Source organism: Scyliorhinus torazame, chromosome 4 (genome assembly GCF_047496885.1).
Source record: "Scyliorhinus torazame isolate Kashiwa2021f chromosome 4, sScyTor2.1, whole genome shotgun sequence".
NCBI lineage: Eukaryota > Metazoa > Chordata > Chondrichthyes > Carcharhiniformes > Scyliorhinidae > Scyliorhinus > Scyliorhinus torazame.
In genome coordinates, this window is record NC_092710.1 from 232985311 (window position 1) to 233011415 (window position 26105).

The 26105-nt window shown below is 42.9% G+C and overlaps 1 protein-coding gene across 5 annotated transcripts in view; it reads right to left on the minus strand.

Annotated features, from left to right (window-relative positions):
* The window catches only part of zufsp (zinc finger containing ubiquitin peptidase 1), a 42055-nt gene that overhangs the window by 9222 nt on the left and 6728 nt on the right, over window positions 1–26105 (minus strand). For 4 of the 5 annotated variants that reach the window (XM_072499453.1, XM_072499457.1, XM_072499455.1 and 1 more), the window contains exons 3-7: window positions 21365–21475; window positions 17677–17786; window positions 10539–10707; window positions 3739–3927; window positions 1470–1635 (exon numbers count right to left, since the gene is read on the minus strand). In XM_072499453.1, the coding sequence (XP_072355554.1) occupies window positions 1470–1635; window positions 3739–3927; window positions 10539–10707; window positions 17677–17786; window positions 21365–21475 (745 nt within the window). The remainder of the gene's footprint in view (window positions 1–1469; window positions 1636–3738; window positions 3928–10538; window positions 10708–17676; window positions 17787–21364; window positions 21476–26105) is intronic. The other variant, XM_072499458.1, reaches the window with a different exon arrangement.

The window sequence follows — 26105 nt, forward strand, 5'->3', positions numbered from 1 at the left end:
GATGCAATGATCAAGTCAATGGATTTCTTAAATGTATTATTTTTTTTTTTTTGTACAGTATGTGGGCTTCACTGGCTAAGCCAGAGTTTTTTGCCCAACCTTAGTTGTCCCAGAGATGGTGGTGACTTGCCTTCATGAACCGCTGCAGCCCCTGAGGTAGGTACACCCAGTGTTGTTGGGAGGGTGTTCCACGATTTTGACCCAGCAATAGTGAAGGAACAGCGATATATTTCCAAGTCAGGATGGTGAGTGACATGGAGGAATTTCTAGGGTGGTGGTGTTCCCAGGTCCTTGTCCTTCTAGATGTAGCAGTCATGGGTTTGGAAGGTGCTATCCAAGGAGCCTTGGTGAGTTCCTGCAGTGCATCTTGTTGATGGTACACACGGCTAATAGTGAAGGGATTGAATGTTTGTGGAAGGGGTACCAATCAATCTGGCGCTGCTTTGTGCTGGATGGTGTCTTTATCACATCACCATATGAAAATACTTAATGTTGTAGTATCCTTTTTAAGGTTTTTAGTATTACAATAAGTATTTCCATGTTTTCCTGTACTTTAAAAGTAAGATAATTCCAAAGTGTTTGAGCTGTAAAAACATATTATTAGTGCCTTTTCTTGAGGCAAATAAGAATACAAGCACGTTGCTTCTGGGATTTGGACTTTGTTGGCTCAGATGAGTTTATACAAGTTTCAGTGAGCACAGATCCAAATCTGTCTAATTGCCAATATTATTCAGTGTATCAGGATGGATGAGGATAAATAAAAAAAACATGCTGCAGCAGTACACTATGTGCAAGATTCAAACACAATGTCAGACAGAAAAGAAACTTTACATTTGATCCATGGGTGTACGCGAATTACTAAAAATCTTTGATGTGGAAATTGCATCTGAAAATTAAAAATTACGTATTCCAACATTCATCTACTTGATCACAAATTTCATCTAATCCGAACTCTTTAGTAACAGTATTGATTTCATATGCTTATTTGGAAATGCCGTCAGCTGCAGATGCTCTTCACCATTCTTTCAAATGGCAGCATATGGCCACTCAGGTACCATGTGGAGGTGGAACAAAGGTAGATCGGGAGAAAAACATCAGTTTTATTCCTGTCTTTGTGGAACAAGAGACTGAATATTCTTGATAAAACACGACTCTTTACTACAAAGTATAAATGATTATTACGGGACAGTTGGAATAGTCAGCTGAAATCCTTAATTTCTTTACCCGTTATGCATATACCTCAATGATATATCCATTGGGAAAATGGATAGGTACATTAATTCAGTTGGTATTTAACAGTATTTTAATAGTGTTGTCATTTTACAAGTACTAATATTAGTCTCTTAATCATTACAAGTGAATTTTGGAATCAGGTTAACTCTTGCAACTCAATTAAAAGGTAGAGTATAACCAGTAGATTAGGAGGTTCATTTTTATCAATTCAGAGTATTTTTAACTCATATACTAACTTTATTCTCAGAAAGGTCAATAAAGAATAGATTTCTGTTGCTCCAATCCAAGCTCGAGTGCCTTGCAATTTATTTTTAAAATATGCAGCACCTTGAGGATCAAAACCATCCTTCCATGCTTCCTCAATCATAGCCTGGATTTTTGGAATGCAGGGGATTACAAGGCCTAAAAGAACAAATGAAAAATGTTTACATCTCTCCATCCAAATGGAAAAAGAACATTTGTTCAAATATGCAAATACAGTGGGCGGGATTCTCTAATCCCACGGCAGAGTGTGCACCCGCGCCGTCATAAACGCCGGCGCGTTTTACGACGGCATGAACGGGCCGAGCCAATGACTAGTTCTGGCCCCTACAGGGGGCCAGAACGGCACTGGAGTGGTTCACGCCGCTCCAGCTGGCGATCCCGGTGCCGCGGGATCCGTGCATGCAGTGATGCCGGCGCCAACGCGCACATGCGCAGTGGCCTCCTTCAATGCGCCGGCCCTGACGCAATGTGGCACAAGGCTGCAGGGGCCGGCATGTAGGAAAGAAGGCCCCCAGCCAGAGAGGCTGGCCCGCCAATCGGTGGGCCCCGATCGCAGGCCTGACCACATTGGAGGACCCCCCCCCCCCCCCCCAGGGTCAGAACCCACCTCCCACCCAACAGGCCACCGCCCGACCCTTCAACGCCGAGTTCCCACCGGCTGAGAGCAGGTGGGACACGCCGTTTTTACGACGGCCACTCGGCCCATCCCAGGCCGAGAATCGGGCCGGCCGCGTAGAGTGGCCCTTGACCGGCGCCGCACCAACCACACTCTGCGGAGAATCGCGCCGGTCGTGGGGATTCTCCGGCCCCGCCCAGTATAATCCAATTTAAACTGCTAACTTTCTTCTTTCCACTGGTCCAGGAGGACAATGGCCAAATATGACATCTAGCGGTTGCAACAAAAAAGGTCACTCAATATATATATATATATAAAAATATATATATATTTATATAAAATATATAGATTTGCCCTTGGATGCAGAAAGTTATGGATTTAATTCTCACACCAGAACTTGGAATCCACAAGTTAGGTTGTCATTCCAGTGTTAGACTGATCAAGGCCTGCATTTAAAGAGCTGCTTGTCTTTTGGATGAAGCATCTGCAGTTCTGGTAGGCATTAAAGATCCAAGGGTATTTTTTGAAGATGACCTGTACTGTCTGATGCCCTGGCAAAAAATGTCTTCCTTCAAGTATCAGCACCAAAATATTAAATGTAGTCAGCCATCTCATTATTATTTTTGTGCAAAATAACTAGCCTGGCTCCTTTCACAGTTGTCACTGAATTTTAAAATGACATATCATATGTGATAAGGTGCAATATAGATAGAAATCTTCCTCATACCCAAGCTCTCCGTGCCTCGCTAGTCCCATCTTTCAGCACAGTTTACAGTTTGTTGTGAAGTTAGATCTCAGGGTAAAAAGAGATTTTAAGGTTTTTCTAACCAAATAGCTTTAAGTGCTAACATCACTGTTTCATAATGCTTTATTAAAAAAATGTTCAGATTTACACAAGAAATTATATATTTTACCGGAACACTGCATCTGACAAGGTTAAAATGTTGAAACAGGTTTTGGACTCTCATTGTTTTTCTAATGAATCTAAGTGGCTACTTTTGCTTCCAGAATCTAAACAAGGACAATGCTGGAATGTATGATATAAATAATATAAAAAGCTGAGACAAGTCTCTGTGAAATACAGATTTCTGTTCTCTACTGTTTAGCATTTTGAAATAATGCAATGGTCTCCTCGAATAAAAAAAGAAAATGACCACAAACTGACATGAGGTCAACAAGGAAGATGTAAGGCAAGTACAACTATGATCTAGAATTGGTGGTGGTGTGTTGCAGTTCACACAGGGAGTCTGAATTCCTGTGCAAACATGCATCATTCTCTGCATGTTGTAGTTAGAGCTATGGATAGTGACGGGAGAGGCTCCAACTTTCTTTCCATCAGAAAGCTTCCCAGGAATCTCGCCTACTCTTACTGCCTGCCATTGGTACGTTGGAAAAATTTGCAGGTTGATATGCCTGTTTGGCTGCATCATGAATGCATGTTCCTTGGCTGTCACGTCCTGGGTGGAATTCGAACGCAGAGCTTCTAACTCAGAGGCAGAAGACCTCGGTTATCTAGGATTACCAAGTTACGAATAAATACTGCGCGAGCTTGCTTAGTAATAGTGTTTCTTAGAGCCTGCTCCCAACATCCTTCCAACAGTAATATTTTTCTGTAATATCTGTACCGTGTAAATCACACTTATATTCTTCCATCTTCATAAGTGAGGAAAGAAGCATTTGAAAGTTTCGGTATCCACATCCCCAGCCTTTGTCTCCTAGAGAGGCATGATAGTGATCTGCTTCTGCACACAGATACACATGCCTTATTTCTGCACCATTTCGCTGATAATACTCATTTAGCGCCCTTATTAGACCTGTAAAACAAGAACACAATTCAATAAGTGAGTATATTTCCAGCAGGGATTTGATAAAGTACCACATCAAAGATTATTGTGGAAAATAAAAGGTCATGTTATAGGGTGTAACATATTGGCATGGATAGAAGATCGACTGGCTAACAGGAAGCAGAGAGTAGGCATAAATGGTTCGCAATATTTAACGAGTGGTATGCTACAAGGATCAGGGCTGGGATCCCAACTGTTTACAATGTATAGATACACATATATATATATATATATATATTAAAAAATGACTTGGATGAGTGGTGGTGGCCTGGAATGCGCTGCCAAGTGAGGTGGTTGAGGCAGATACATTAGCGACCTTTAAGGCTTATCTGGATAGGCACATGAACAGATGGGGTATGGAAGGTTACAGGCGGGTGGTCTAGATAGGACACGTGATCGGCGCAGGCTTGGAGGGCTGAAGGGCCTGTTCCTGTGCTGTACTGTTCTTTGTTCTATGAAGAGATTGAAGAGAGTGTTGCCAAATTTGCTGATGACACAAAAATAGGTAGGAAAGTAAGTTGTGTAGAAGATGTAAGGAGGCTAAAAAAAGATTGAGATAGGTTAAGTGAGTGGGCAAAGATCTGGCAAATGAAATATGATGTGGAAAAATATGAAACTGTCAAATAATAAAAATAAAAAAGGATATTATCTAAATGGTGAGACGGCAGAGCACTGAGATGCAGAGGGATCTGGAAGTCCTAGTCCATGGATCACAAAGGCTAGGTGTAGGTACAGCAAGTATTACAAATGCTAATATACTAATATAGTTTAATGCAAGGGGAATCAAATACAAAAGTAGGGAGGTCATGCTTCAGTTGTACAGGACACTAGCGGGGCTACGTTTGGAGCACTGTGCACAGTATTGGTCACCTTATTTAAGGAAATATGAAAATGTAGTTCAGAGAAGGTTTACAGACCAATACCTGAAATAAGTGAGTTCTCTTATGAGGAAAGGTTCAACAGGCTAGGCTTGTACCCACTGGAGTTTGGAAGAGTAAGAGGCGACCTGATTGAAACAAACAAGTTCCTGACAGACCTTGACAGGGTGGATATGGAGAGGATTTTTCCTTTTGTTAGTGAATCTAGAATTAGTGGTCACTGTTTAAAAATAGTAGGCAGGATTTACCGGCAGGTTGAGGTGGCCCGCTATTGGCTGGTGGCAGGATCTTCTGGTTCCACTATCGTCAACGGGGTTTCCTGTTGAATGCACCCCTCGCCGCCATGAAACCCACAGCAGGAGTCCATAATCGGCAGGACAGGACGATCCCACCCGCGAGAACGGCTGGAAAGTTCTGGCCAAGCAGTCGCCCATTTAAAATGGAGATGAGGCAAAATTCACTCAGAATCGTGAATCTTTGGAACTCTCTTCCTGAAAAGGTTGTGTGAGCAGAGTCACAAAGCACAGAAACAGGCCCTCCGGCCCACCATGTCTATGACGAGCTTCAAATACCGGTCTATACCAATCCCATTTACCAGCACTTGGTCCATAGCCTACTCTGCCGTGGCAATTTAACTTCTCATTTAATTGATTCTTAAATGTCGCAAGAGTACCTGTTCCACCACCCTCTCAGGTAGCGCTTTCCATATTTCCACCATCCTCTGGGTGAAAGAATGTTTCCTCAGGTGCCCTCCAAACTTACTTACTTACCTGAAACCTATGCTCTCTGGTCTTAAGACACCTTTGCTATGGAGAAAATATTCTTATGATCAACCTTATTTATGCCTCTCATAATTTTGTTTACCTTTATCAGATCTCCCCTCACCTTCCTCTGCTTCAAGAAAAACAAACCCAGCCTATCCAGTCTCTCCTCATCGTTCAAACTTTCCATCCCATGCAACATCCTGGTGAACCTCCTCTGTAACCCCTCAAATGCAACCACGTTCTTCCGATGGTGTGACGACCAGAACTGCACACAATATTCCATCTGCGGCCTAAATGATGTTTTATTAAGTTGTTCTAAGACCTCCCTGCTCCTATAGTCTATGCCCCAGCTAATGAACACAAACATCCCATACACCTTCTTCATCATCCTATCTACCTGCACTGCCACCTTCAGGGACCCATGGACTGGTACACCAAGGCCCCTTTGTTCCTCAATACGCCCTAAAATCTACCATTTGTGTATTTCCTACCCTTATTGGACCTCTGAAAATGCATCACCTCAAACTTACCAGAATTAAATTCCATCTGTCATTGCTCTGCCCAACTTACCAGCTGATCAATATCAGTCCATAGCCTAAGGCTATCCTTCTCACTATAAACAATGCCACCAATTTGTGTCATCTGCAAACTTACTAATTGAACCTTCTACATTCATGTCCACGTCATTAATGTATATAACAAACAGCAAGGGTCCCTACACCTATCCCTGATACAAAGCTGGTCACAGGCTTCCAATCACAAAACCAACTCTCCACCATCACCCTTTGCCTAATATTAACAAGCTAATTTTGGATTCAATTTGCCATCTTGCCTTGGATTCCATGGACTCTAACCTTTTGGACCAGCCCTCCATGTGGGAAGTTGTCAAAGGCCTTACTGAAGTCCATGTAAACCATATCATTTGTGCTACCGTCATCAATATATTTAGTTACCTTTTCAAAAGACTTTAAATTAGTTAGACAGGATCTCCCACCAACAAAACAGTGCGGACTATCCTTGATCAATCCCTGCCTTTCCAAGTGTTGATTAATCCTTTCCCCGAGAACATTTTCCAATAATTTCCCTACCATTGACCTGTAATTACCTAGCTCATGCCTGCTGCCCTTCTTGAATAAAGGTAATTAATTAGCTATCCTCCAGTCATCTGACACTTCACCTGTGGCCAACTAAGATTTAAATATCTCCGTCATTGCTCCAGCAATCTCCTCCCTTGCCTCCCATAGCAGCCTGGGATATGTCTCATCAGGCTATGGGATTTATGCACCTTTATGCCTGCTCAAAAACCCAAGGCCTCATTCTTATTAATCTGAAGATATATATTTTGGGAATGGAGTTTGGAAACTCCATAAGACCATAAGACAGAGGAGCAGAATTAGGCCACTGGGCCCATCGAGTCTGCTCTGCCATTCAATCATGGCTGATATTTTCTCATCCCCATTCTCCTTCCTTGTCCCCATAACCCCTGATCCTCTTATTAATCAAGAACCTATCCATCTCTGCCGCAGAAGGCTGTGGAAGCCAAATCACTGAGTGTCTTTAAGACAAAGACAGATTCATCACCCTCTGGCTGAAGAACTTCCTCCTCATCTCTGTTTTAAAGGATCGTCCCTTCAGTCTGAGATGGTGTCCTCTGGTTCTAGTTTTCCCTAAAAGTGGAAACATCCTACCCACGTCCACCACTCTATCCAGGTCTCGCAGTATCCTGTAAGTTTCAAAAGATCCCCCCTCATCCTTCTAAACTCCAACGAGTACAGACCCAGAGTCCTCAACCGTTCCTCATACGACAATTCTTCAATCCAGGGATCATTCTTGTGAACCTCCTCGGGACCCTTTCCAAGGCCAGCACATCCTTCCTTAGATATGGGGCCCAAAACTCTCACAATACTCCAAATGGGTTATACAGCCTCAGAAGTACATCCCTGGTCTTGTATTCTAGCCCTCTTGACTTGAATGCTAACATTCTATTTATGGGCCAAGTGCGGGCAACTGGGACTAGCTTAATGGTAAAAACTGGGCGGCATGGACTGGTTGGGCCGAAGGGCCTGTTTCCATGCTGTAAACTTCTATGATTCTATGATTACATTTGCCTTCTTAACTGTCGACTGAACCTGCACGTTAACCTTAAGAGAATCATGAAAAAGGACTCCCAAGTCCCTCCTAAGCATTTCCCCATTTAGAAAATAGTCTATGCCTAAATTCCTCCTTCCAAAGTGCATAGCCTCACATTTTTCCACATTGTACTTCATTTGCCACTTCACTGCCCACTTTCCTAGCTTGTCCAAATCCTTCTGCAGCCCCCTTGCTTCCTCAATATTACCTGTACCTCTAAAAATCTTTGTATCATCTGCAAACTTAGCAACAGTGCCTTCAGTTCCTTCTTCCAGATCATTAATGTATATTGTGAAAAGTTGTGGTCCCAGCACAGACACCTGAGGCACATCACTAGTCACCGGCTGCCATACTGAAAAGGACCCCTTTTTCCCCACTCTCTGCCTTCTGCCAGTCAGCCAATCCTCTATCCATGCCAGGATCTTACCCTTAACACCATGGGCTCTTAACTTATTTAACAGTCACCTATGCGGCACCTTGTCAAAGGCCTTCTGGAAATCTAAATAAATCACGTCCACTAGTTCTCCTTTGTCTAACTTCCTTGCTGCCTTCTTCAAAGAACTCCCATGTGACAATCATCTCGGGGGATTTTGGAGAAAAATCCACAGACATTCACTTAGTTCAGAATGGAGAGTGTATTTAACCACAGCCAACTTGTGTGTTTAAAGAGACTTACTGCGTGTTATTGAGGCCGTTGTAGCTTAAGATATATTTTGTAAGCCGTGTTAACTCTAAAATCTGTGTGCACTTGTTAAGCTAAGGGGGAGTATTGTATCATAATCTAACTTTTCATGTTTAATAAATGTTTTTGGTCTTTTTGTTAAAACTAATTACTGGTGACACATGCTAGGGCCAGTCTCCTTCAGATGGAGGAACTGGGAGTAGCAGTTTCCTAGCAGCTCAGTTAGCTCGAGAAGAAGAACAAAACAAAAGGCTGAAAACAAGATAAGAAAATGCTGCCCCCGATTAAAAAAATGGCTTTGTTCATCCACTTGCCTTCTGGCACTGATAAATCATCCTAATCTGTCACAGGTTGTATGATTTCCCTGTCTGCTTAGCTTCTGAATTAATATTTAAACTGTTGCTTCTTAATAAACTATTCTAAAATCATTGTTGAGTTCAACCCCTTTTTTGGGTAATTTGTGACCCACAAAACTTAAACCTTACAATTGGGAGGTGACTTCTTTCAGATCAGAATTTAAACCGAGTTCTGTCTGTCATTTCAGATGGAAGCAGAAGAGTAAGAATTATCCCCAGTTTCCAGGCCAATATTTAGCCCTCAACCAAATTACTACAAACAAATTATCTAGTTATTATTACATTCCTGTTTGCGACAGCTTGCTATGCACAATTTGCATTTCCAACATTATGGCAGAGACTACATTAAAAAAAACCACTGTAATGCACTTTAGGATGGCCAAGGTCAAGAAAAGCAAATATTTTCTCTATTGTTGGTTCGGTTCTCAAGTTAATTGTTGACAACTCTATGATAGCGTATATATACAAGATGCATTGTCTTAATAGTTTGGCTTGGCCTTGTATAGTCCAGACTGCTGTCTTGATATTTTGGAATCTTTAAAAAGAATGTTTCAAAGAAAGTTAAATGTGATCATGGGGAAAGAAAGATAAAGACAGAGTTTCTTACAACACAGCATCTGCATTAGAAACTAATCTGCTTTATTGTGGAGCCTCAAGTGTCTGTCACGAAGCATGATTCTGATTAGTATTTAAAAACATCCAGTTCAATTGAAGGTTTGTATTGGTGCCCCCCAAGAGTGGGTATTGGGACCAGTTACAGATGCATGGTCAGATCCCAACAGTGGCTAAGATACTGGACCAGAACTGCAAAGATGTTTTGTTTTTCAAACAGTGTGGAAAGATCAATTATTCCAGGAGTGATAGCATAAAAAGGGACTGGTTATTTTTGCAAACAAAACTTTATTAAAAGAAAAACAATTTTAAACTTCAAACTATGACACAGCTTACATGTATCTTTTAACCTGAACACATGGGGCGGGATTCTCCGACCCCACGTTGGATCGTAGAATCCCCGGGGGGAGGCGGGAATCCCGCCCGACGCCGGGTGCCATTTTTCTCCGCTGCAGTTTTTCGGGTTCCGCCATGGCCGGCGTGAATGCACGGTCGGCACATGCGCGAGATCACGCTGACCGTTCCGCACATGTGCCAACTCGCCCTGGCCCTTTGCCACCGGCTGGTACGGCGCCAACCCCTCTGGCGTCCACCTAGCCCCCGAGACAGGTGAGAATTCCTCCCCTTGGGGGGCCGTTGACGCCGGCGCTGGTTTTCCCACCGGTGTGGGGACTTAGTCCCCACAAGGGAGAATCCCAGCCATGATTTCTTATTGATCACCATGTAAAATGGACAGACAGCTCTCATCTCCACTTAGACTGGTAGGCAACAATGATACCTGGATTTACAGAATATATTCCTGTTAGATTAGCTTCTTCAGACCCCTTTTAAAAGCTGGTCTCTGTAGCAGCTTTACATGACGTCGCCTGGTAGCTTTCCAAATACATCTGCCCTCACTGTTTGAACAGGGTTCTTTTCTCTCCCTGAGCTCAGTCCAGCCCCTCAAACAATGGTTCGGCCCTGGAGTGTTCAGACTTGAACTCATCTTTGCTATCTGGGCTTTTTATTGCCTACTCCGTTTACACAAACAAAAAAAAGGACTATGCTTTGAATATGCTATTAACCTCCAATTTACAGTCAAAATCAGGCTCTATAATGAGCTATTAGCTGGTCAGATCAGAGTTCCCAGAGAATAATGGAAATGAAAAATCAATCATACCTAGAGTTCTAGTTCTGCCATCATCTTCACCAACTGCTAATGTCTCCAGTACTTCTGCTTTTCTGCGATGGTATTCTGCAGGATTCAACTGACCCCGTGCCACAGCCCTCTCCATATTATTCATTATCTGTTGTTTGTATCCTCCACAATTATCTAATCCATATTGCTGCTATAGGGAGAAGAAAAGCAACATTAATAACTTTAATATTCCAGTTTGATACAGGATTGACCAAAAACAGTGGATAGGGTTGCATGAACATTAGCCATCAGTATACATTTATGGAATCAGCTTTGCTTAAATAATTCAATGGTGTGATAATTAACTATCATCACTGCATATTTGCACTAGCCAATCTCCCACAACGTTGTTTGGCTCAGAGAATTTGCTGCTTTATAACTGCGTGGCAAGGAAAACCAATGTGTTATATTCAGCAAATTGACAGAAGAAATATACACTGTACTAAAGACTTTCTGCACTACAGAAGGTCTCTATAGAGTTGCGTACACAGATTGATAATATGCTTTTTGAAACAAAGCGTGGTACGGAAAATGTCACCAGCAGTGGAACACTTACAGGGAATTACCGAGTTATGTTATGGAGAGATAGTATAGAAAAATAATCAAGCAAAGATCAAGTCTAATGAGAACAAGTCAAATTTTCCCCACTCCTTTCTCTTCAGTTGCTGTACATGTCCAACGGGCTGCTCTTCTACTGTGTACTCAGTACCCAATGATCAAGTAAGTTAGAAACTAAAGTAAAATTTAATGGGTATTTATGCTCAACTGAATAACATTTTATTCTTACTCCCATCATAACCAATAGTATGGCCAAAGTATTACCTCAGAAGCAGATATAGCTTTGTAAACAGTTAGTATTCTGATGTTAAACTCAATTTAGAGATGAAACATCATGACCTAGAAATTTATTACCATCGTGCCTGTTATACAGGCACAAAATGGGCATCTAATATGGCAGCGTGTGAGCATGCACCTTCTACACCAAAATGTCCTGTCGACCTCATTGGTAAAGGCTGCTGTAGATGTCTGGGACATACACCTGAAATAGCATCAGGCCCCTTGCTTATGAAAATAGGGCTTTTTCAGAACCTCTTTTCAAAATTCATTTGCACTCTGCATGATGTGGATAATGTCTCAATGCCTTTAGCAACCAAACCTGTGCTGAAGAGAAACTGCTGTGGGCTGTCACCAGTCATTTTTCAACATCATTCTACTTTTAACAGCTTTAAGGTGCTATCAAAAATGTTTGAATTGAAAAGACTAAGTTTGCAAACCAGAACAAATGAATTTTTTTTGTTGCTTTGCTATTTGCAGAGTAGATTAAAATTTTTCCTTTTCTCTTCTTTATTCCCCTCCATCTTCCTCAACTCTCTCTTTCCCTTCTGCCTCTTTGTCATATTTCACCAGCAGTGATTCATTTTGGAAGGAATAACAGGAAGACAGAGTACTGGGCTAATGGTAAGATTCTTGGCAGTGTGGATGAGCAGAGAGATCTCGGTGTCCATGTACATAGATCCCTGAAAGTTGCCACTCAGGTTGAGAGGGTTGTTAAGAAGGCGTACGGTGTGTTAGCTTTTATTGGTAGAGGGATTGAGTTTCGGAGCCATGAGGGCATGTTGCAGCTGTACAAAACTCAGGTGCGGTCGCATTTGGAGTATTGCGTGCAATTCTGGTCGCCGCATTATAGGAAGGATGTGGAAGCATTGGAAAGGGTGCAGAGGAGATTTACCAGAATGTTGCCTGGTATGGAGGGACGATCTTATGAGGAAAGGCTGAGGGACTTGAGGCTGTTTTCGTTAGAGAGAAGAAGGTTAAGAGGTGACTTAATTGAGGCATACAAGATGATCAGAGGATTGGATAGGGTGGACAGTGAGAGCCTTTTTACCCGGATGGTGATGTCTAGCACGAGGGGACATAGCTTTAAATTGAGGGGAGATAGATACAAGACATATGTCAGAGGTAGGTTCTTTATTCAGAGAGTAGTAAGGGCATGGAATCCCCTGCCTGCAACAGTAGTGGACTCGCCAACACTAAGGGCATTGAAATGGTCATTGGATAGACATATGGACGATAAGGGAATAGTGTAGATGGGCTTTAGAGTGGTTTCACAGGTCGGCGCAACATCGAGGGCCGAAGGGCCTGAACTGCGCTGTAATGTTCTATGTTCTATATATCACCACTTCTTTCTTTCCCCTTGCCCATTTCCCTTGCTCTACTTTTTCCCACCTTCTCTTTTCCATTAACTGATGTTTTTATTTTGTTTCTTCCACCTTTGCCCTTATCCTCTACTTGTCATCCACCCCCCTTTCACAACCCTCCAATCTTTGTTCAGGTTGATACATCTTGAGAGCTACAATGTCCATGTTCGCAATTACAGGTCTGTCTTAGATATTCTCTTGAACACAGTGACACAGATCTATTTGGTAAACTGTCCAAGGGTGGGATTTTCAAGCCATTTCTGCCAACGGGGTCTTCTGGTCCCGCCAACCCGTAGCGGGTTCCCCAATGGCGATATGGGCGAGCCACACGAAACGCCATCAACAATGACAGGATAAGATGCCTTTGGTGGCCTGGAAAACACACCGCAGGGCTATAGGGTGGCTTGGTCTGGAAACTCGCACCTAAAGTGCCCATGCCGTCCAACATAAAAGCATAATCTACGGATGGAATAGGGTCCCATTGTGATCTGATATCCCGTCTTCTACATGTGTTCTCACATGCAATTCACCAATCTTTAAATGGTTTCCAGTCCACCTGTTTAATGCGATGAAGATAGGATCAGATTGTTACATTCTGATACTAGTTGCAGCAGTTAAGCCACTTCTCTAGGCTTCAACTCTACTTGAATTCTGTGTCCATCTTCAGTTCACTCCCTGCCTCCCCAGATTTCTAACGATCTTTGGCCTGTTCCCATAATTTTCCTTTATGCTTGTCCTGGCTTCTAACTCAGCTCTTACCCACTCGTAGCATTCATTCTGTGTGTAGTACTCCTGCCCGAGTCATATAGCCATGGGTTCAAGCTGAAAACAAATTAATGCGGATGCTGGAATCTGAAACGCAAACAAAAAATACTGGACAATCTCAGCAGATCTGACCGTATCTGTGGAGAGAGATGGGAGCTACCGTTTCTTGACAAAGGGTCATCCAGACTCGAAACGTCGAAAGCTCTCCACGGATGCTGTCAGACCTGCTGAGATTCTTTAAAATTTTCTGATTTTGTTTGAATTATGGGTTTAGGTTCCATTCCAGAGACCTGAGCATATAACGTAGGTTACAGCTCAGTATAGTACTGAGGGATTGTTGCACCGTCAATGATGCCGCGTTCAGATGAGACTTGGGAACGTTACCCCATCTACTTTCTAAGGTAGCACAAAAGATCACATAACATTAATCAAAGAAGAGCACAGGAGTCCTCCCTGTGTCTTCATTAATTATCCTTCAACCGATACCTATAACAAGTTATTTAATCATTTTCTCATTGCTGTTTGTGGGATGTTGCTCAGCAAAAATTGGCTGCGTCAGTGACTATACTTTAAAAGTACATTTTACTTTTAAAGTACATTTTTTGGTCCTGAAGTGCTTTGGAATGTCCAACGGTTATGGAAGGCACTAAATGAATACAAATCTCCCTTTGGCTCTCAGCCTATTCTTGCCTTCTCTCTCCTTACCCATGCTTACTTACCTTTTATCGTCCTGACAATTCTTACATTCTCTGCTAACAGAGGAAGGAAGGGAGACACACATGAAGTAATTAATTCAGTTATATTAATTCAGGGAAGAGAGCTTGACTTACTGAGGAAAAGTCACTCATCTTGAACTTAGAATGGGTTAAAATCAGAAAACTGCCGAGAAAAGGTTATGTGAGCCTGCTCAAAGGAATAATAATAATGATCACTTATTGTCACAAGCAGGCTTCAATGAAGTTACTGTGAAAAGCCCCTTGTGGTGGGTTTTGGTTAATGAAATTCATGTGAAGTTAATTAAGAGATGACATTTGGTTCCAATTATTACTCTTTACATTTTTAAAAATAAATTTAGTGTACCCAATTCATTTTTCCAATTAAGGGGCAAATTAGCACGGCCAATCCACCTAGCCTGCACATCTTTGGGTTGTGGGGGCGAAACCCACGCAAACACGGGGAGAATGTGCAAACTCCACATGGACAGTGACCCAAAGCTGGGATCAAACCTGGGACCTCGGCGCCGTGAGGCAGCAGGGCTAACCCACTGAGCCACCGTGCTGCCCCTTTACTCTTTACATTTACTTGCCTGATGTAAAATAAACAACCTCCATCAAGCTTCATCTTATTAAAGTGCTTTCTACTTCAGTTAAGTGCATGCAAGGGAACATATGAATGATGGAATATCAGATCATCATACTGTTACACTCTCAGGGTGTGCTATTACACTAGCTAATGGACAACAAGGACCGCCCTGAATGTAAGATGCTTAGGCTGTTCACAAAATAGATCAGCATCACTAAATGCATGCGTATCTAAGGCAGATCTGAAATTTGTAGCATAGACAGCGTGGCTCGAGAAAAGGTGCAAAGAGCAACAATACTAGACTGACATAGCCTAAGATTTTCAGATAGTGGCAACTAGTTGAACTGTGACAAGCAAGATAACATTCGACAGGAATTGAAGAATTTGGATTGGGTGCGGCTGTTGGAAGGTAAATCAACATCGGACATGTGGGAGTCTTTCAAGAGACAGTTGATTAGGATTCAGGAAAGTCACGTTTCTGAGAGAACGAAGGATAAGTATGGGAAGTTTAGGAAGCCTTGGATAACGAGGGACATTGTGAACATCATCAAAAAGAAAAAGGGGGCTTTTGTACGGTCTAGAAGGGTGGAGACAGTCGAAACCCTTGAGGAGTATAAAGAAAGTAGGAAGGTAGTTAAGTGGGTAATTAGGAGAGCTAGGAGGGATCATGAAAAGTCCCTGACAAATAGGATTAAGGTGAATCGCAAAGCTTTTTATTCATGTGTAAAAAGCAAGAGGATGGCTAGAGAAAGGATTGGATCACTTAAAGACAGTGGGGGGAATCTATGTGTTGAGCCAGTGGAAATGGACGAGGTACTAAAGGAGTACTTTGCATCAGTGTTCACCAAAGAAAAGGACTTTGTGGAAGATGATTCTTCGGTAGGGTGTATGGACAGTCTGGGTCATGTTGACATCAAAAAGGAGGTATTGGATCTTTTAAAATATATTAAGGTAGATAGGTCTCCTGGGCCGGGTGGGATTTATCCCAGAATACCGAGGGAAGCAAGTGAATAAATTGCTGAGCCTTGACTAACATCTTTGTATCCTCATTGGCTACAGGTGAGATCCCAGAGGACTGGAGAATAGGTAATGTGGTACCGCTGTTTAAGAAAGATAGCAGGGATAACTTGGAAACTATAGGCCAGCGAGCCTCATGTCAGTAGTAGGTAAATTATCGAGAAAATTCTCAGGAACAGGATTTATACGCATTTGGAAAGAAATGGACTCACCGATAGTCAGCAGGGAGGTCGTGCCTCACTGACTTGATCGAGATTTTGAGGAGGTGACAAAGATGACTGATGATGGGAGGGCGGTGGATGTTGTTTACATGGACTTCAGTTAAGCCTTTGACAAAGTGCCTCATGGTAGACTAGTACAAAAGGTGAAGTCACACAGGATCAGAGGGGAGGTGGTAAGAAGAATACAGAACTGGCTAGGTCATAGAAAGCAAAGGGTAGCAGTAGAAGGGTATTTTTCTGAATGGAAGGTCATGACTAGTGGTGTTCCACAAGGATCTGTGCTGGGGCCTCTGTTGTTTGTAGTATATATAAATGTTTTGGAGGAAAATGTAACTGGTCTGATTAGTAAGTTCGCGGGTGACACCAAGGTTGGTGGAGTAGCAGATAGTGTTGAAGATAAAACATACAGTGCAGAAGGAGGCCATTCGGCCCATCTAGTCTGCACCGACCCACTTAAGTCCTCACTTCCACCCTATCCCCGTAACCCAATAATCCCTCCGAACCTTTTTGGTCACTAAGGGCAATTTATCATGGCCAATCCACCTAACCTGCACATCTTTGGACTGTGGGAGGAAACCAGAACACCTGGAGGAAACCCACGCAGACACAGGGAGAACGTGCAGACACCACACAGACAGTGACCTAGCGGAGAATCGAACCTGGGACCCTGGTGCTATAAAGCCACAGTGATAACCACTTGTGCTACCGTGCTGCCCAGGATTGTCGGAGTATACAGCAGGACATAGATAGGTTGGAGACATGGGCAAAGAAATGGCAAATGGGGTTTAATCCAGACAAATGTGAGGTAATGCATTTTGGTAGGTCTAACATAGAGGGGAAATACACCGTAAATGGCTAAACTCTTAGGAATATAGAAAGTAAGAGATATCTGGGCGTGCAGGTCCACAGATCTTTGAAAGTGGCACCACAAGTGGACAGGGTAGTCAAGAAAGCATATGGAATGCTTGCCTTCATTGGACGGGGCATCGAGTATAAAAGCTGGCAAGTCATGCTGCAGTTGTATAGAACCTCGGTAAGTAAGGCCGTACTTGGAATGTTGCGCACAATTCTGGCCACCGCAATACCAGAGCGATGCGGAGGCTTTGGAGAAGGTGCAGAGGAGATTTACCAGGATGTTGCCTGGTCTGGAGGGTGTTAGCTATGCGGAGAGGCTGAATAGACTCAAGACTGTTTTCATTAGAACGACGGAGCTTGAGGGGTGACCTGATAAGAGGTCTACAAGATTATGAGAGGCATGGATAGAGTGGATGGGCAGGTACTCTTTCCCAGGTTGGAGGGGTCAGTCACCAGGGGGCATAGGTTTAAGGTCTGTGGGCAAAGCATAGAGGAGATGTGCAAGGCAAGTTTAAAAAAAAAAAATACAGAAGGTGGTGGGTGCCTGGAACGCATTGCCAGGGGAGGTTGTGGAAGCAGATACATTAGTGGCGTTCAAAAGGCATCTTGACAAACACATGGATAGAATGGGTATAGAGGGATACGGTACAAGAATGTGCTGAGGGTTTTGGCCACAGATAGTATTATGACCGGAGCAGGCTTGGAGGGCCGAAGGGCCTGTTCCTGTGCTGTATTGTTCTTTGTAATTTTTTCTGCAAATACCTGAAGTTTTTGAAATTCCTCATGTTCTCTTTTGGCTTCAAAAACTTTTCTTTTCTTTTCTTCCTCTTCCTGAAGTCTTTGGGCAAATCGACGATCAGCCAAGACACATTCTGGAGATAATTCAATGAAGAAACACATTCACAATACAAATATTAAATATATATCTAAAAATACTTAAGTAGCGCCAAATGTTTAATACGTTTATGTACTAGCTTTGCAGCAATGCTTACATCCCATGAAAGAATATATATAAAAAATAACCTGCTTTAAAATAATCAAGTTTATATAAACTTCAGTACTCCAGGAATTATTCCCATAAATCAGAAGCATCTGTTTTATAACAGGAACATTGTTCATAGTCCGCAAAGATCATATTAACTCATTCAAAATGCTTTTCCCTGCCTTCTTATACTATCATTGAAAATTTATATTTTAATAAACTGCCTCTTTGAACACTCTGCTTCTTACAAAACACGGAGCTCAATCCATCCTATCTGAAAGAAGTTGGAAAACAAAAACCGAAAATTTGACAATTATTTCAACAGGAACTGAACAGAACAATCAAATCAGTTATGGCTACTGACATTTTGAACACCAGGCAGTTTTCCAACTGGATAAATGCTCAGACGTAATGGGCCTTTGGCCTTCTCGTAGTGCGAGTGGGGTAAATATAGGTGTAGAAGTTGAATAAGCAGTAAACTCAGTTGGACAATATTTGAACCTGCTTGAATGAATAAGTGGGGAAGAGGTCAAAGACACCGATAAGGAAGTAGAGGTTATGTTATAAGGCTTCTTAATGCTTAGTTGAAGAAAATATCGACTAATCCACATATTGATGTCAGGTCTGACAGAGGTCACAGAGGCAGCTGTGGGGGCCAAGGGAAGGGATGGAGGAAGTGTAGAACTGAATTTCACCAGCATCCACATGGAAATTGCACATGCCACTAGGAGCATCATATAGATGAGGAAGTAAAAGGGGAATAAAGATAAAATTAAATCCATGAGAAACGCTGGTGGTACCGATGCTGGGACAGGAGGATAGGTTATTGCTGCATGTGCACTGGCTGTATTCAGGCAGGCAGGATTGGAACTATACAAGGATAGTTCCAAGGAGCTGGCCAAACTAGTGGAGTCAATATATCACAGTGCTACAGGAGGACAAGATGGAAGAAGAAGAATTATGTACTGTGGTCAAGATCGCAAAAGAAACCATTTATAATTTTCCCAGGCTGGTGGTCTTGATGTTTCCAACTGGGCAGAAGCTACACTGAAAAAGTTTGAACAGGACCTTTTGGCACAGAGCCTCAAAGCAATGTCACATTCAAATATCTTATATGGGTAACAGGATATTAAAATATGGGTGAGATGAATGGAATGAAGATGAGCTTCATAGGATCATAGAATTTACAATGCAGAATGAGGCCATTTGGCCCATCGAGTCTACACCAGCCCTTGGAAAGAGCACCCTACTTAAGCCCACGCCTTCACCCTATCCCCATAACCTAGTAACCCCACTTAACCTTTTGGACATTAAGGGGCCATTTAGCATGGCCAATCCACCTAACCTGCACATCTTTGGACTGTGGGAGGAAACCGGAGCACCCAGAGGAAACCCACGCAGACATGGAGAGAAAGTGCAAACTCCACACAGACAGTTACCCGAGGCTGGAATTGAACCCGGTCCCTGGAGCTGTGAGGCAGCAGTGCTAACCACCGTGCCGCAAATGTGATGATGGCAGTTCTGAATGGGAGGGGTGATGCCTGAGAATAGGGAGCTACAAACACGATCAAACATGGTGGCTGGTGAAGATAGTTCAGTGCCAGGGTTTTGATTGGGAGCAAGTAAAGGGAATGTGAAGTAGGTATAATTGAACAAATGAGTTTAGAAAGGACGGGAAAAGGTGGGAGAGATTAGAGGAGATGATTCATTATGAAGAAAAGGAGCTATGGGTTATCATTGATTAGGAGAATGAGGTGCAGTTGGTTTCAAAATGATAATAAAAGATCTTACAATTAAGCACGCTGATGGTGTGCTTTAACAATAAGTAACTATATGAGGAGAGTTCAAATTTGTATTTTTTCAGGCTGATGTAGGCTGTACTCAGAGACCAGAAGAGGTAGGAGACTTGAAACTGAAGTTTACGCTTGGGCTGAGATTCCTGCCCCATTTTCCAGGTCTGTGGCGAGTATGCCTTTGCTTGGCCGTTTCACCCCATAGCTTTTTAACAGCAGTCAGGCCTTCAATTAACTGGAGGTGAAGCACTGCCCTCATCTGAGAGGAAATCCCATTACCAAGAGCTGCAGGCCAAACAAATAGATTTGAGCAGTGACCACTGCTGAGACAGCAGGCAATCCCAGAAAGGGCTGTGCAGTGATGGGAGTTGCATTAAAAGGTAAGTCTGTGATTTTGCTGGGGCCAGGCTGGCAGACCCTGTCAAAAGTGAGGGGGAGGGTCAATAGAGTTGTCACAATGAGTAAAGAATCATAGGACAGTTCCTTGCAAGAGATTAGTAAGGGTGGAGTTTTTCCAAGAGTTGATAGTGATGGTAGTGGGATGAGTGAAAGGCAAGATAAACTATCTTCAGTGATTAAGATTTAGACAGTGGAGAGGCCACAAAAGCTGACAGGACCAAAGGGCTGATTATGATAGTGGGCGACAAGGTTTGAGGAGTAAGATTATAAAGGAAAGGAGGAATGGGGTTAAGGCATTTAAGTGTAGATGGAAAATCACCAAGGATGGAGATTTACTGGACCCAGTGGCTAAATGAAACTATCTGGGCAGCACGGTAGCACAAGTGAATAGCACTGTGGCTTCACAGTGCCAGGGTCCCAAGTTCGATTCCCTGTTGGGTCACTCTCTGTGCAGAGTCTGCACGGTCTCCCAGTGTCTGCGTGGGTTTCCTCCGGGTGCTCCGGTTTCCTCCCACAGTCCAAATGGGCTTCCATAGTCCCACAGTCCAGGTTAGGTGGATTGGTCATGATAAATTGCCCTTAGTGACCAAAAAGGTTAGGAGGGGTTATTGGGTTACGGGGATAGGGTGGAAGCGAGGGCTTAAGTGGGTCGGTGCAGACACGATGGGCCGAATGGCCTCCTTCTGCACTGTATGTTCTATGTTTTATGTTCCATAAGGTTGGCTTTAGAGGACAGTATTTTAGAGGGGAAGGAAGAGGCATCCTAAGGAAAAATTGAGAGAAAAACAGGGAATAGGCAAAGTTGCAACTTTCAATGAACACTATGCAACAACCTAGCAATTTGGACCAGGCCAAGTGATAAAACTTGCAAGATTTAAAACACAACAATATGCTCCATTCTGACCTTGAACATGCCTTAACACAAAGCTCAGAATACATAAAATGAAAACATTAATAACCAGAAATTTGAAATAAAGCAATAATACAGTTTTCTGAGTACTATTACAGCAACAAGCAATATGTTTCACTTGCATAATAAACATCTGCAAAGGCTTTAAATAGGGATCAATTCAGAATCAAGCAAGAAATGGAAGAATTCTATAGGAGGTAATCAATAAACAGAAATAAATTGTGTGGAAACTTTGCAAACATTCAAAGTGCCTTTCAATGTCACGAGCTGACATGTTGGACAATAAAATTAATATGCCTGATTAAACCAGTAAATTACCGCTTTTCACATTCTAACCTCGTTGCAAAGAATAACACAGTGTATTACCTTCAGCTCTGCTCTCAGCTAAATGCAACTCCACATGTTCTTGCAGTACCTGACAATTTCCAAATACCAGTTTGCACATGGGACATGGATACAGTCTCTGCTTTCCACAACCTAATAAACACAAGGTGAAAATTAAACTCCAGTCAAGAAATGCAAAATATTAAGCTTTTTAAAAAAAAAAGATTGAATGAATTATTTTATGATGTGCTATAATGAGCTGCCTTGCCCTGCTGTTTTTTGTATATGTAGGAAGAAATACACACAATGTGGCACAGAGTTCACTTTGATGGTGTGCTTAGCTCAGGAGTTTGGTAAGTGAAGTGGTATTATTCAGGTATTTTGAAAACAAGTGGGTCCAAGGAGTAAGAGACAGTAAGACCTGAGGGCCGAGGTCTCGAGACATAAATTAGGTGATTGGTTGTTGAGTTTTACAATATATTTTCAACCTAACTAGGGTGGTAAAATGGAGTTGAATGGAGAGTTTAAATTAGGACCAGGAGACACAAGTACTGTATTAAATTTAGAGCTTAGCTGGTTAAACTACTTGGCAGGAAAGATGATGGGTTGCAGCTGCAGTACATGGGATCTGGTGGACACCAAGGTGATGTACAGCAACCACAGCTCAAGGAAGTTTGGTTCAGATTTGATAATCTGAAATCAGAGCTTCGGACACTGTGATTCATCAGGACAGGAGAAAGTTAGCTGGACAATTTGTTCTAGGAGATAGTCATATCCCTTGAGTTAACAACCTCAGATTTGGTCTGTAGTCAGGTAAAGAGGAGTACAACTAGCATGAGGCAGATATGGGGGTCCGGAAGGTAACACCGGAAAGTCTCAGCCTTTGCACTCGTTAAACAGGTTGTGCAACCTTTTGTGAACAAGACTGCAGGAAGGATAAGCAAATTCACCATTGCACATCTGCCATTGGGGAACATACAAGTAGCAGGACATTTCGAAAATCATAATACAGTCAGGCAGAGTCAACATGACTTTATAAAAGGGAAATTGTGTTTGACAAATTCATTAGTGTTCTTGGAGGATGAAATAATCAGGGTGGATACTAGAGGAGAGCCAATAGATGAAGCTTTTTGGATTTCTAAAAGTATTTTGATAAGGTGCTACATAAAGGTTTATTACACAATACAAGAGCTCTCGGCATTGGTGGCTATATATTAGCATGGATAGAGGATTGCCTTCTAACAGGAACAGAGAGTAGGGACAAATGGATAATTTTCAACTTGACATACTGTAACTAGTGGAGTGCCACAAGGACCAGTGCTGGGGCCTCAGCTATTTATCATCTATATTAATGACTTGTGTGAGGGGACTGACTATATTGTAGCCAAATTTGCTGATAGTACTAACATTTGTAGGAAAGCAAATTGTGAGGAGGATACAAAGAGTCTGGAAGTGGGTATAGATAGATTAAGTGGGCAAAGATTTGACGATGGAATATGTGGGAAAATGTGAGGTTGCTCACTTTAGCAGGAAGAGTAAAAAAGCAGAATATTATTTAAATGGAGTGCGACTAAAGAATGCTGCTGTATGACCTCCGGTGGCAGCCATGTAATGATTGGGTGCACACAGGGCAACTCCGGCTCGAAGGCATTTGTTTGGGCACTTTATACCATTAGCGGGGTAGTTCCGGCAGAGGTAGAAGAAGGAGGTTCTCCCCAAGATTGGCATGTCCACTGGCTACCAGACCCGGTAACAAACAGTTAAAGACTTGGCTAAGGAGTTGGAGGGGGCCTGTCACGCAGCAACAATTTTGAGAATGGCGGAGGGGAAGGGTCGTCGTCAATTGGAAAGCCCCAGATGGAGCAGTTCATGGCCTTCATCAAGGAGGAATTTTGCCAACAAAGGAAGGAGATGCATGGCAACTGGTCAAAAGCTAGACATGGTGGATAAATGTCTCGAGGCGCAAGGAGCGACACTACGCGAGGTGGAGGTGGAGAAGGTGGTGGCTGATCAGAGTGATCAGGTTGTGTCTTTGGAGGCAGGGGTGGGGATCCTGGTGGATCTATGCAAGTCGCTGCAAGTGAGGGTGGAGCAGGAAAACAGGTCCAGGCGGCAGAACCTCTCTGTGTTTGCGTGGGTTTCGCCCCCACAACCCAAAGATGTGCAGATAGGTAGATTGCCACGCTAAAGTTTCCCTTAATTGGAAATTGGGTTCTCTAAATTTAATCCACAAAGTTTTGATGTTTTGGCTGTTTAATGTTGCCGGAGGGTGGGAATTTTTTCGGGGAGCTGCATTCTGTAAGGGTGATCATCCCAGCCCCTCCCCTGTTTGTGGTGTTTTTCTTTTTGACAGGAGGCAATTTGTGATTTTGAGTGCTTTTTGTTGTGGGTGAGGGATGTGCAAGGTGGGGTCCATTGGGTGGGGTTGCAAGTTGGATGGGTATTCAGGTGGGTAAGGGGCCATCAGCACCACTTGACTAACTACAAAGAAATTAATTCCAAAGTACACCGATTGCACAGGTGAAGAAGGGACCGGTGATGGAGGTGTGCATAAGCAGGGGGGGGGCCTTAGAATGGGACATGCCACGTTAGCAAATAATGCTGGTGAATGGAGGTGAAGTGGGAGATGAGGTCACGAGAGGTGACCAGGTGGAGGGGGGATTGCGAACTGTATGATAGAGCTGAAGGTGAACAGGTTGGGCTCCAAGTCAATGGGAAGGACGAGAATGCAAAGGAGTTTATGGAATGTATGAAAATAGATGATCCATGGAATTTAGGAACCTGGGTGGGGAAGGAGCACTCCTTCTCGCACGTGTACAAGGTGTACTTTGGAATTAATTTATTTGTGGTGAGTCAAGTGGTGCTGATGGGGGAGGTGGGGGAAGAGTATGCAGGAATCGTGATTTCGGATCATGTGCCACATTGGCTGGAGCCAAGGATTAGCTCGGGGCAGGTGCAGATGCCGGGACAGAGGCTAGATTTGGGTCTTTTGGCAGATAAGGGGTTTGGCAAAAAGGTGAAGCTGGCGATTGGAGGGTTACATGGAGCTTAATCAGAATGGGGAGGTGTCGGCAGCCACGTTCTGGGAAGGCGTTGAAGGCGGTGGTTCGTGGGGAGATTATGTCATTCATGGTGCATAGGGATAGGAGGAGGAGAGAGGAGCATGGATGATTACTGCCGAGATTGTCGAGGTGGACAGGAAGACACCACCTTTTCAAGAGCAATTAGGAATGTGAAATAAATGCTGGCCTAGCCAGCAATGCTCACTGCCAGTAAAAAGAATATATATTTGAAAATTCTGATTTTAAGACTGGCAGCAGAAAGGCCCAGGTGATTTTCATGGCTAGGCCTATTACATACTATTGGTTGACTTCCTAATGGTCTTTGCTGTGAGGAAAGATTTGAGTAAATTGGACCTATAATCTCTGGAGTCTAGGAGAATCAGAGGTGATTTCATTGAAACTTATCAAGATTATGAGATGGCTTGACAGGGTAGATGCTGAGAGGCTGTTCCCTCTGGCTGGACAGACGAAGGGGACTTAGTCTCAGAATAATGGGACTGAGATGCAGTGGAATTTCTACATTAAAGAGGGTTGTGAGTATTTGGAGTTATGTACCCCAGAGGGCTGTGAAGTACATTCAATACTGAAATAAGATTTTTGTTACGAAAGTTTTACTCTGAAAGTAAATTTAGCCTCTATCTATAGAGGTGAGACTTTTGCTATTAAGCTTCTTTTAAGTGGAAAGGAATAGTTTAGAACGCTTCACAGAAATGGTTTACTGTCCCACATTTGCTGACACCCTCTATCAGTTTGCGAGATTTAACAGGAAGCCAGGTGACTGATGCCACCTACAGGACACACCGTAGAACAAGCAGCTCATTGTGATGCAGACTCTACTCCAATACAAGTAATATTAAAATCAGTAAGAGCAACATTATAGCACTGCTCCACTGAAAGAAGAGTTCTGCAGAACATACTGGGGGTACAATTAAACATATTCTAGCAACTGGACTGGAAAAGCAGTGAAAAATAACGATCTTGGTCGGGAAACGATCAGTTTTAGGAACATTTTTTTTAAATTTAGACTTAGCCGGTCAGGCATATTTGTATTTTTTAACAATTGCTTATGAGTGCATATAATGACTTTAACATAATAAAACATCCCAAGGAATTTCCACAGGAGCATTATAAAACAAGATGTGACACCAAGCTACCCAAGGAGATATGGCAGATGACCCAAAGCTTGGTCAAAGAGGTGTGTTTAAGGAGTGTCTTAAAGGAGGAAAGTGAGGTGGAGAAATGGACTGGTTTAAAAAGAGAAATCGAGAGATAAGGCAGCTTAAAGTGAGGTCAGCAATAGAGGAGCAATCAAAGTCAAGGATGCACGAGAGACTCGAATTAGAGCATCATAGATATGCAAAAGGCTGGATTAAAGTGACAGGGAGGGGCCAGACCATAGAGGGATTTGAAAACCAAGGATGAGAATTTTCAAATCAAAGCTTCACCAGGAGTCAGTGGAGGTTAGCAAACACAGGCGATCAGGATTTGGAGAGAGTTAGGACACAGCCAGCGGACGTTTGGATGACCTCAGCTTTACAGAGAGTAGAGTGTGCGAGGCAGGCCAAGACTGAGTTTAAATAGTTATGCCTGTAGGTGACAGCGGCATGCATCAGGGTTTCAGCAGTAAAGAGCTGTGGCAGGGCAAAGTTAGGCGATGTTATGGAGGAGGAAATAGACAATCTTACTGAGCATATTTATACTGATCAATAGATCATCTCAAG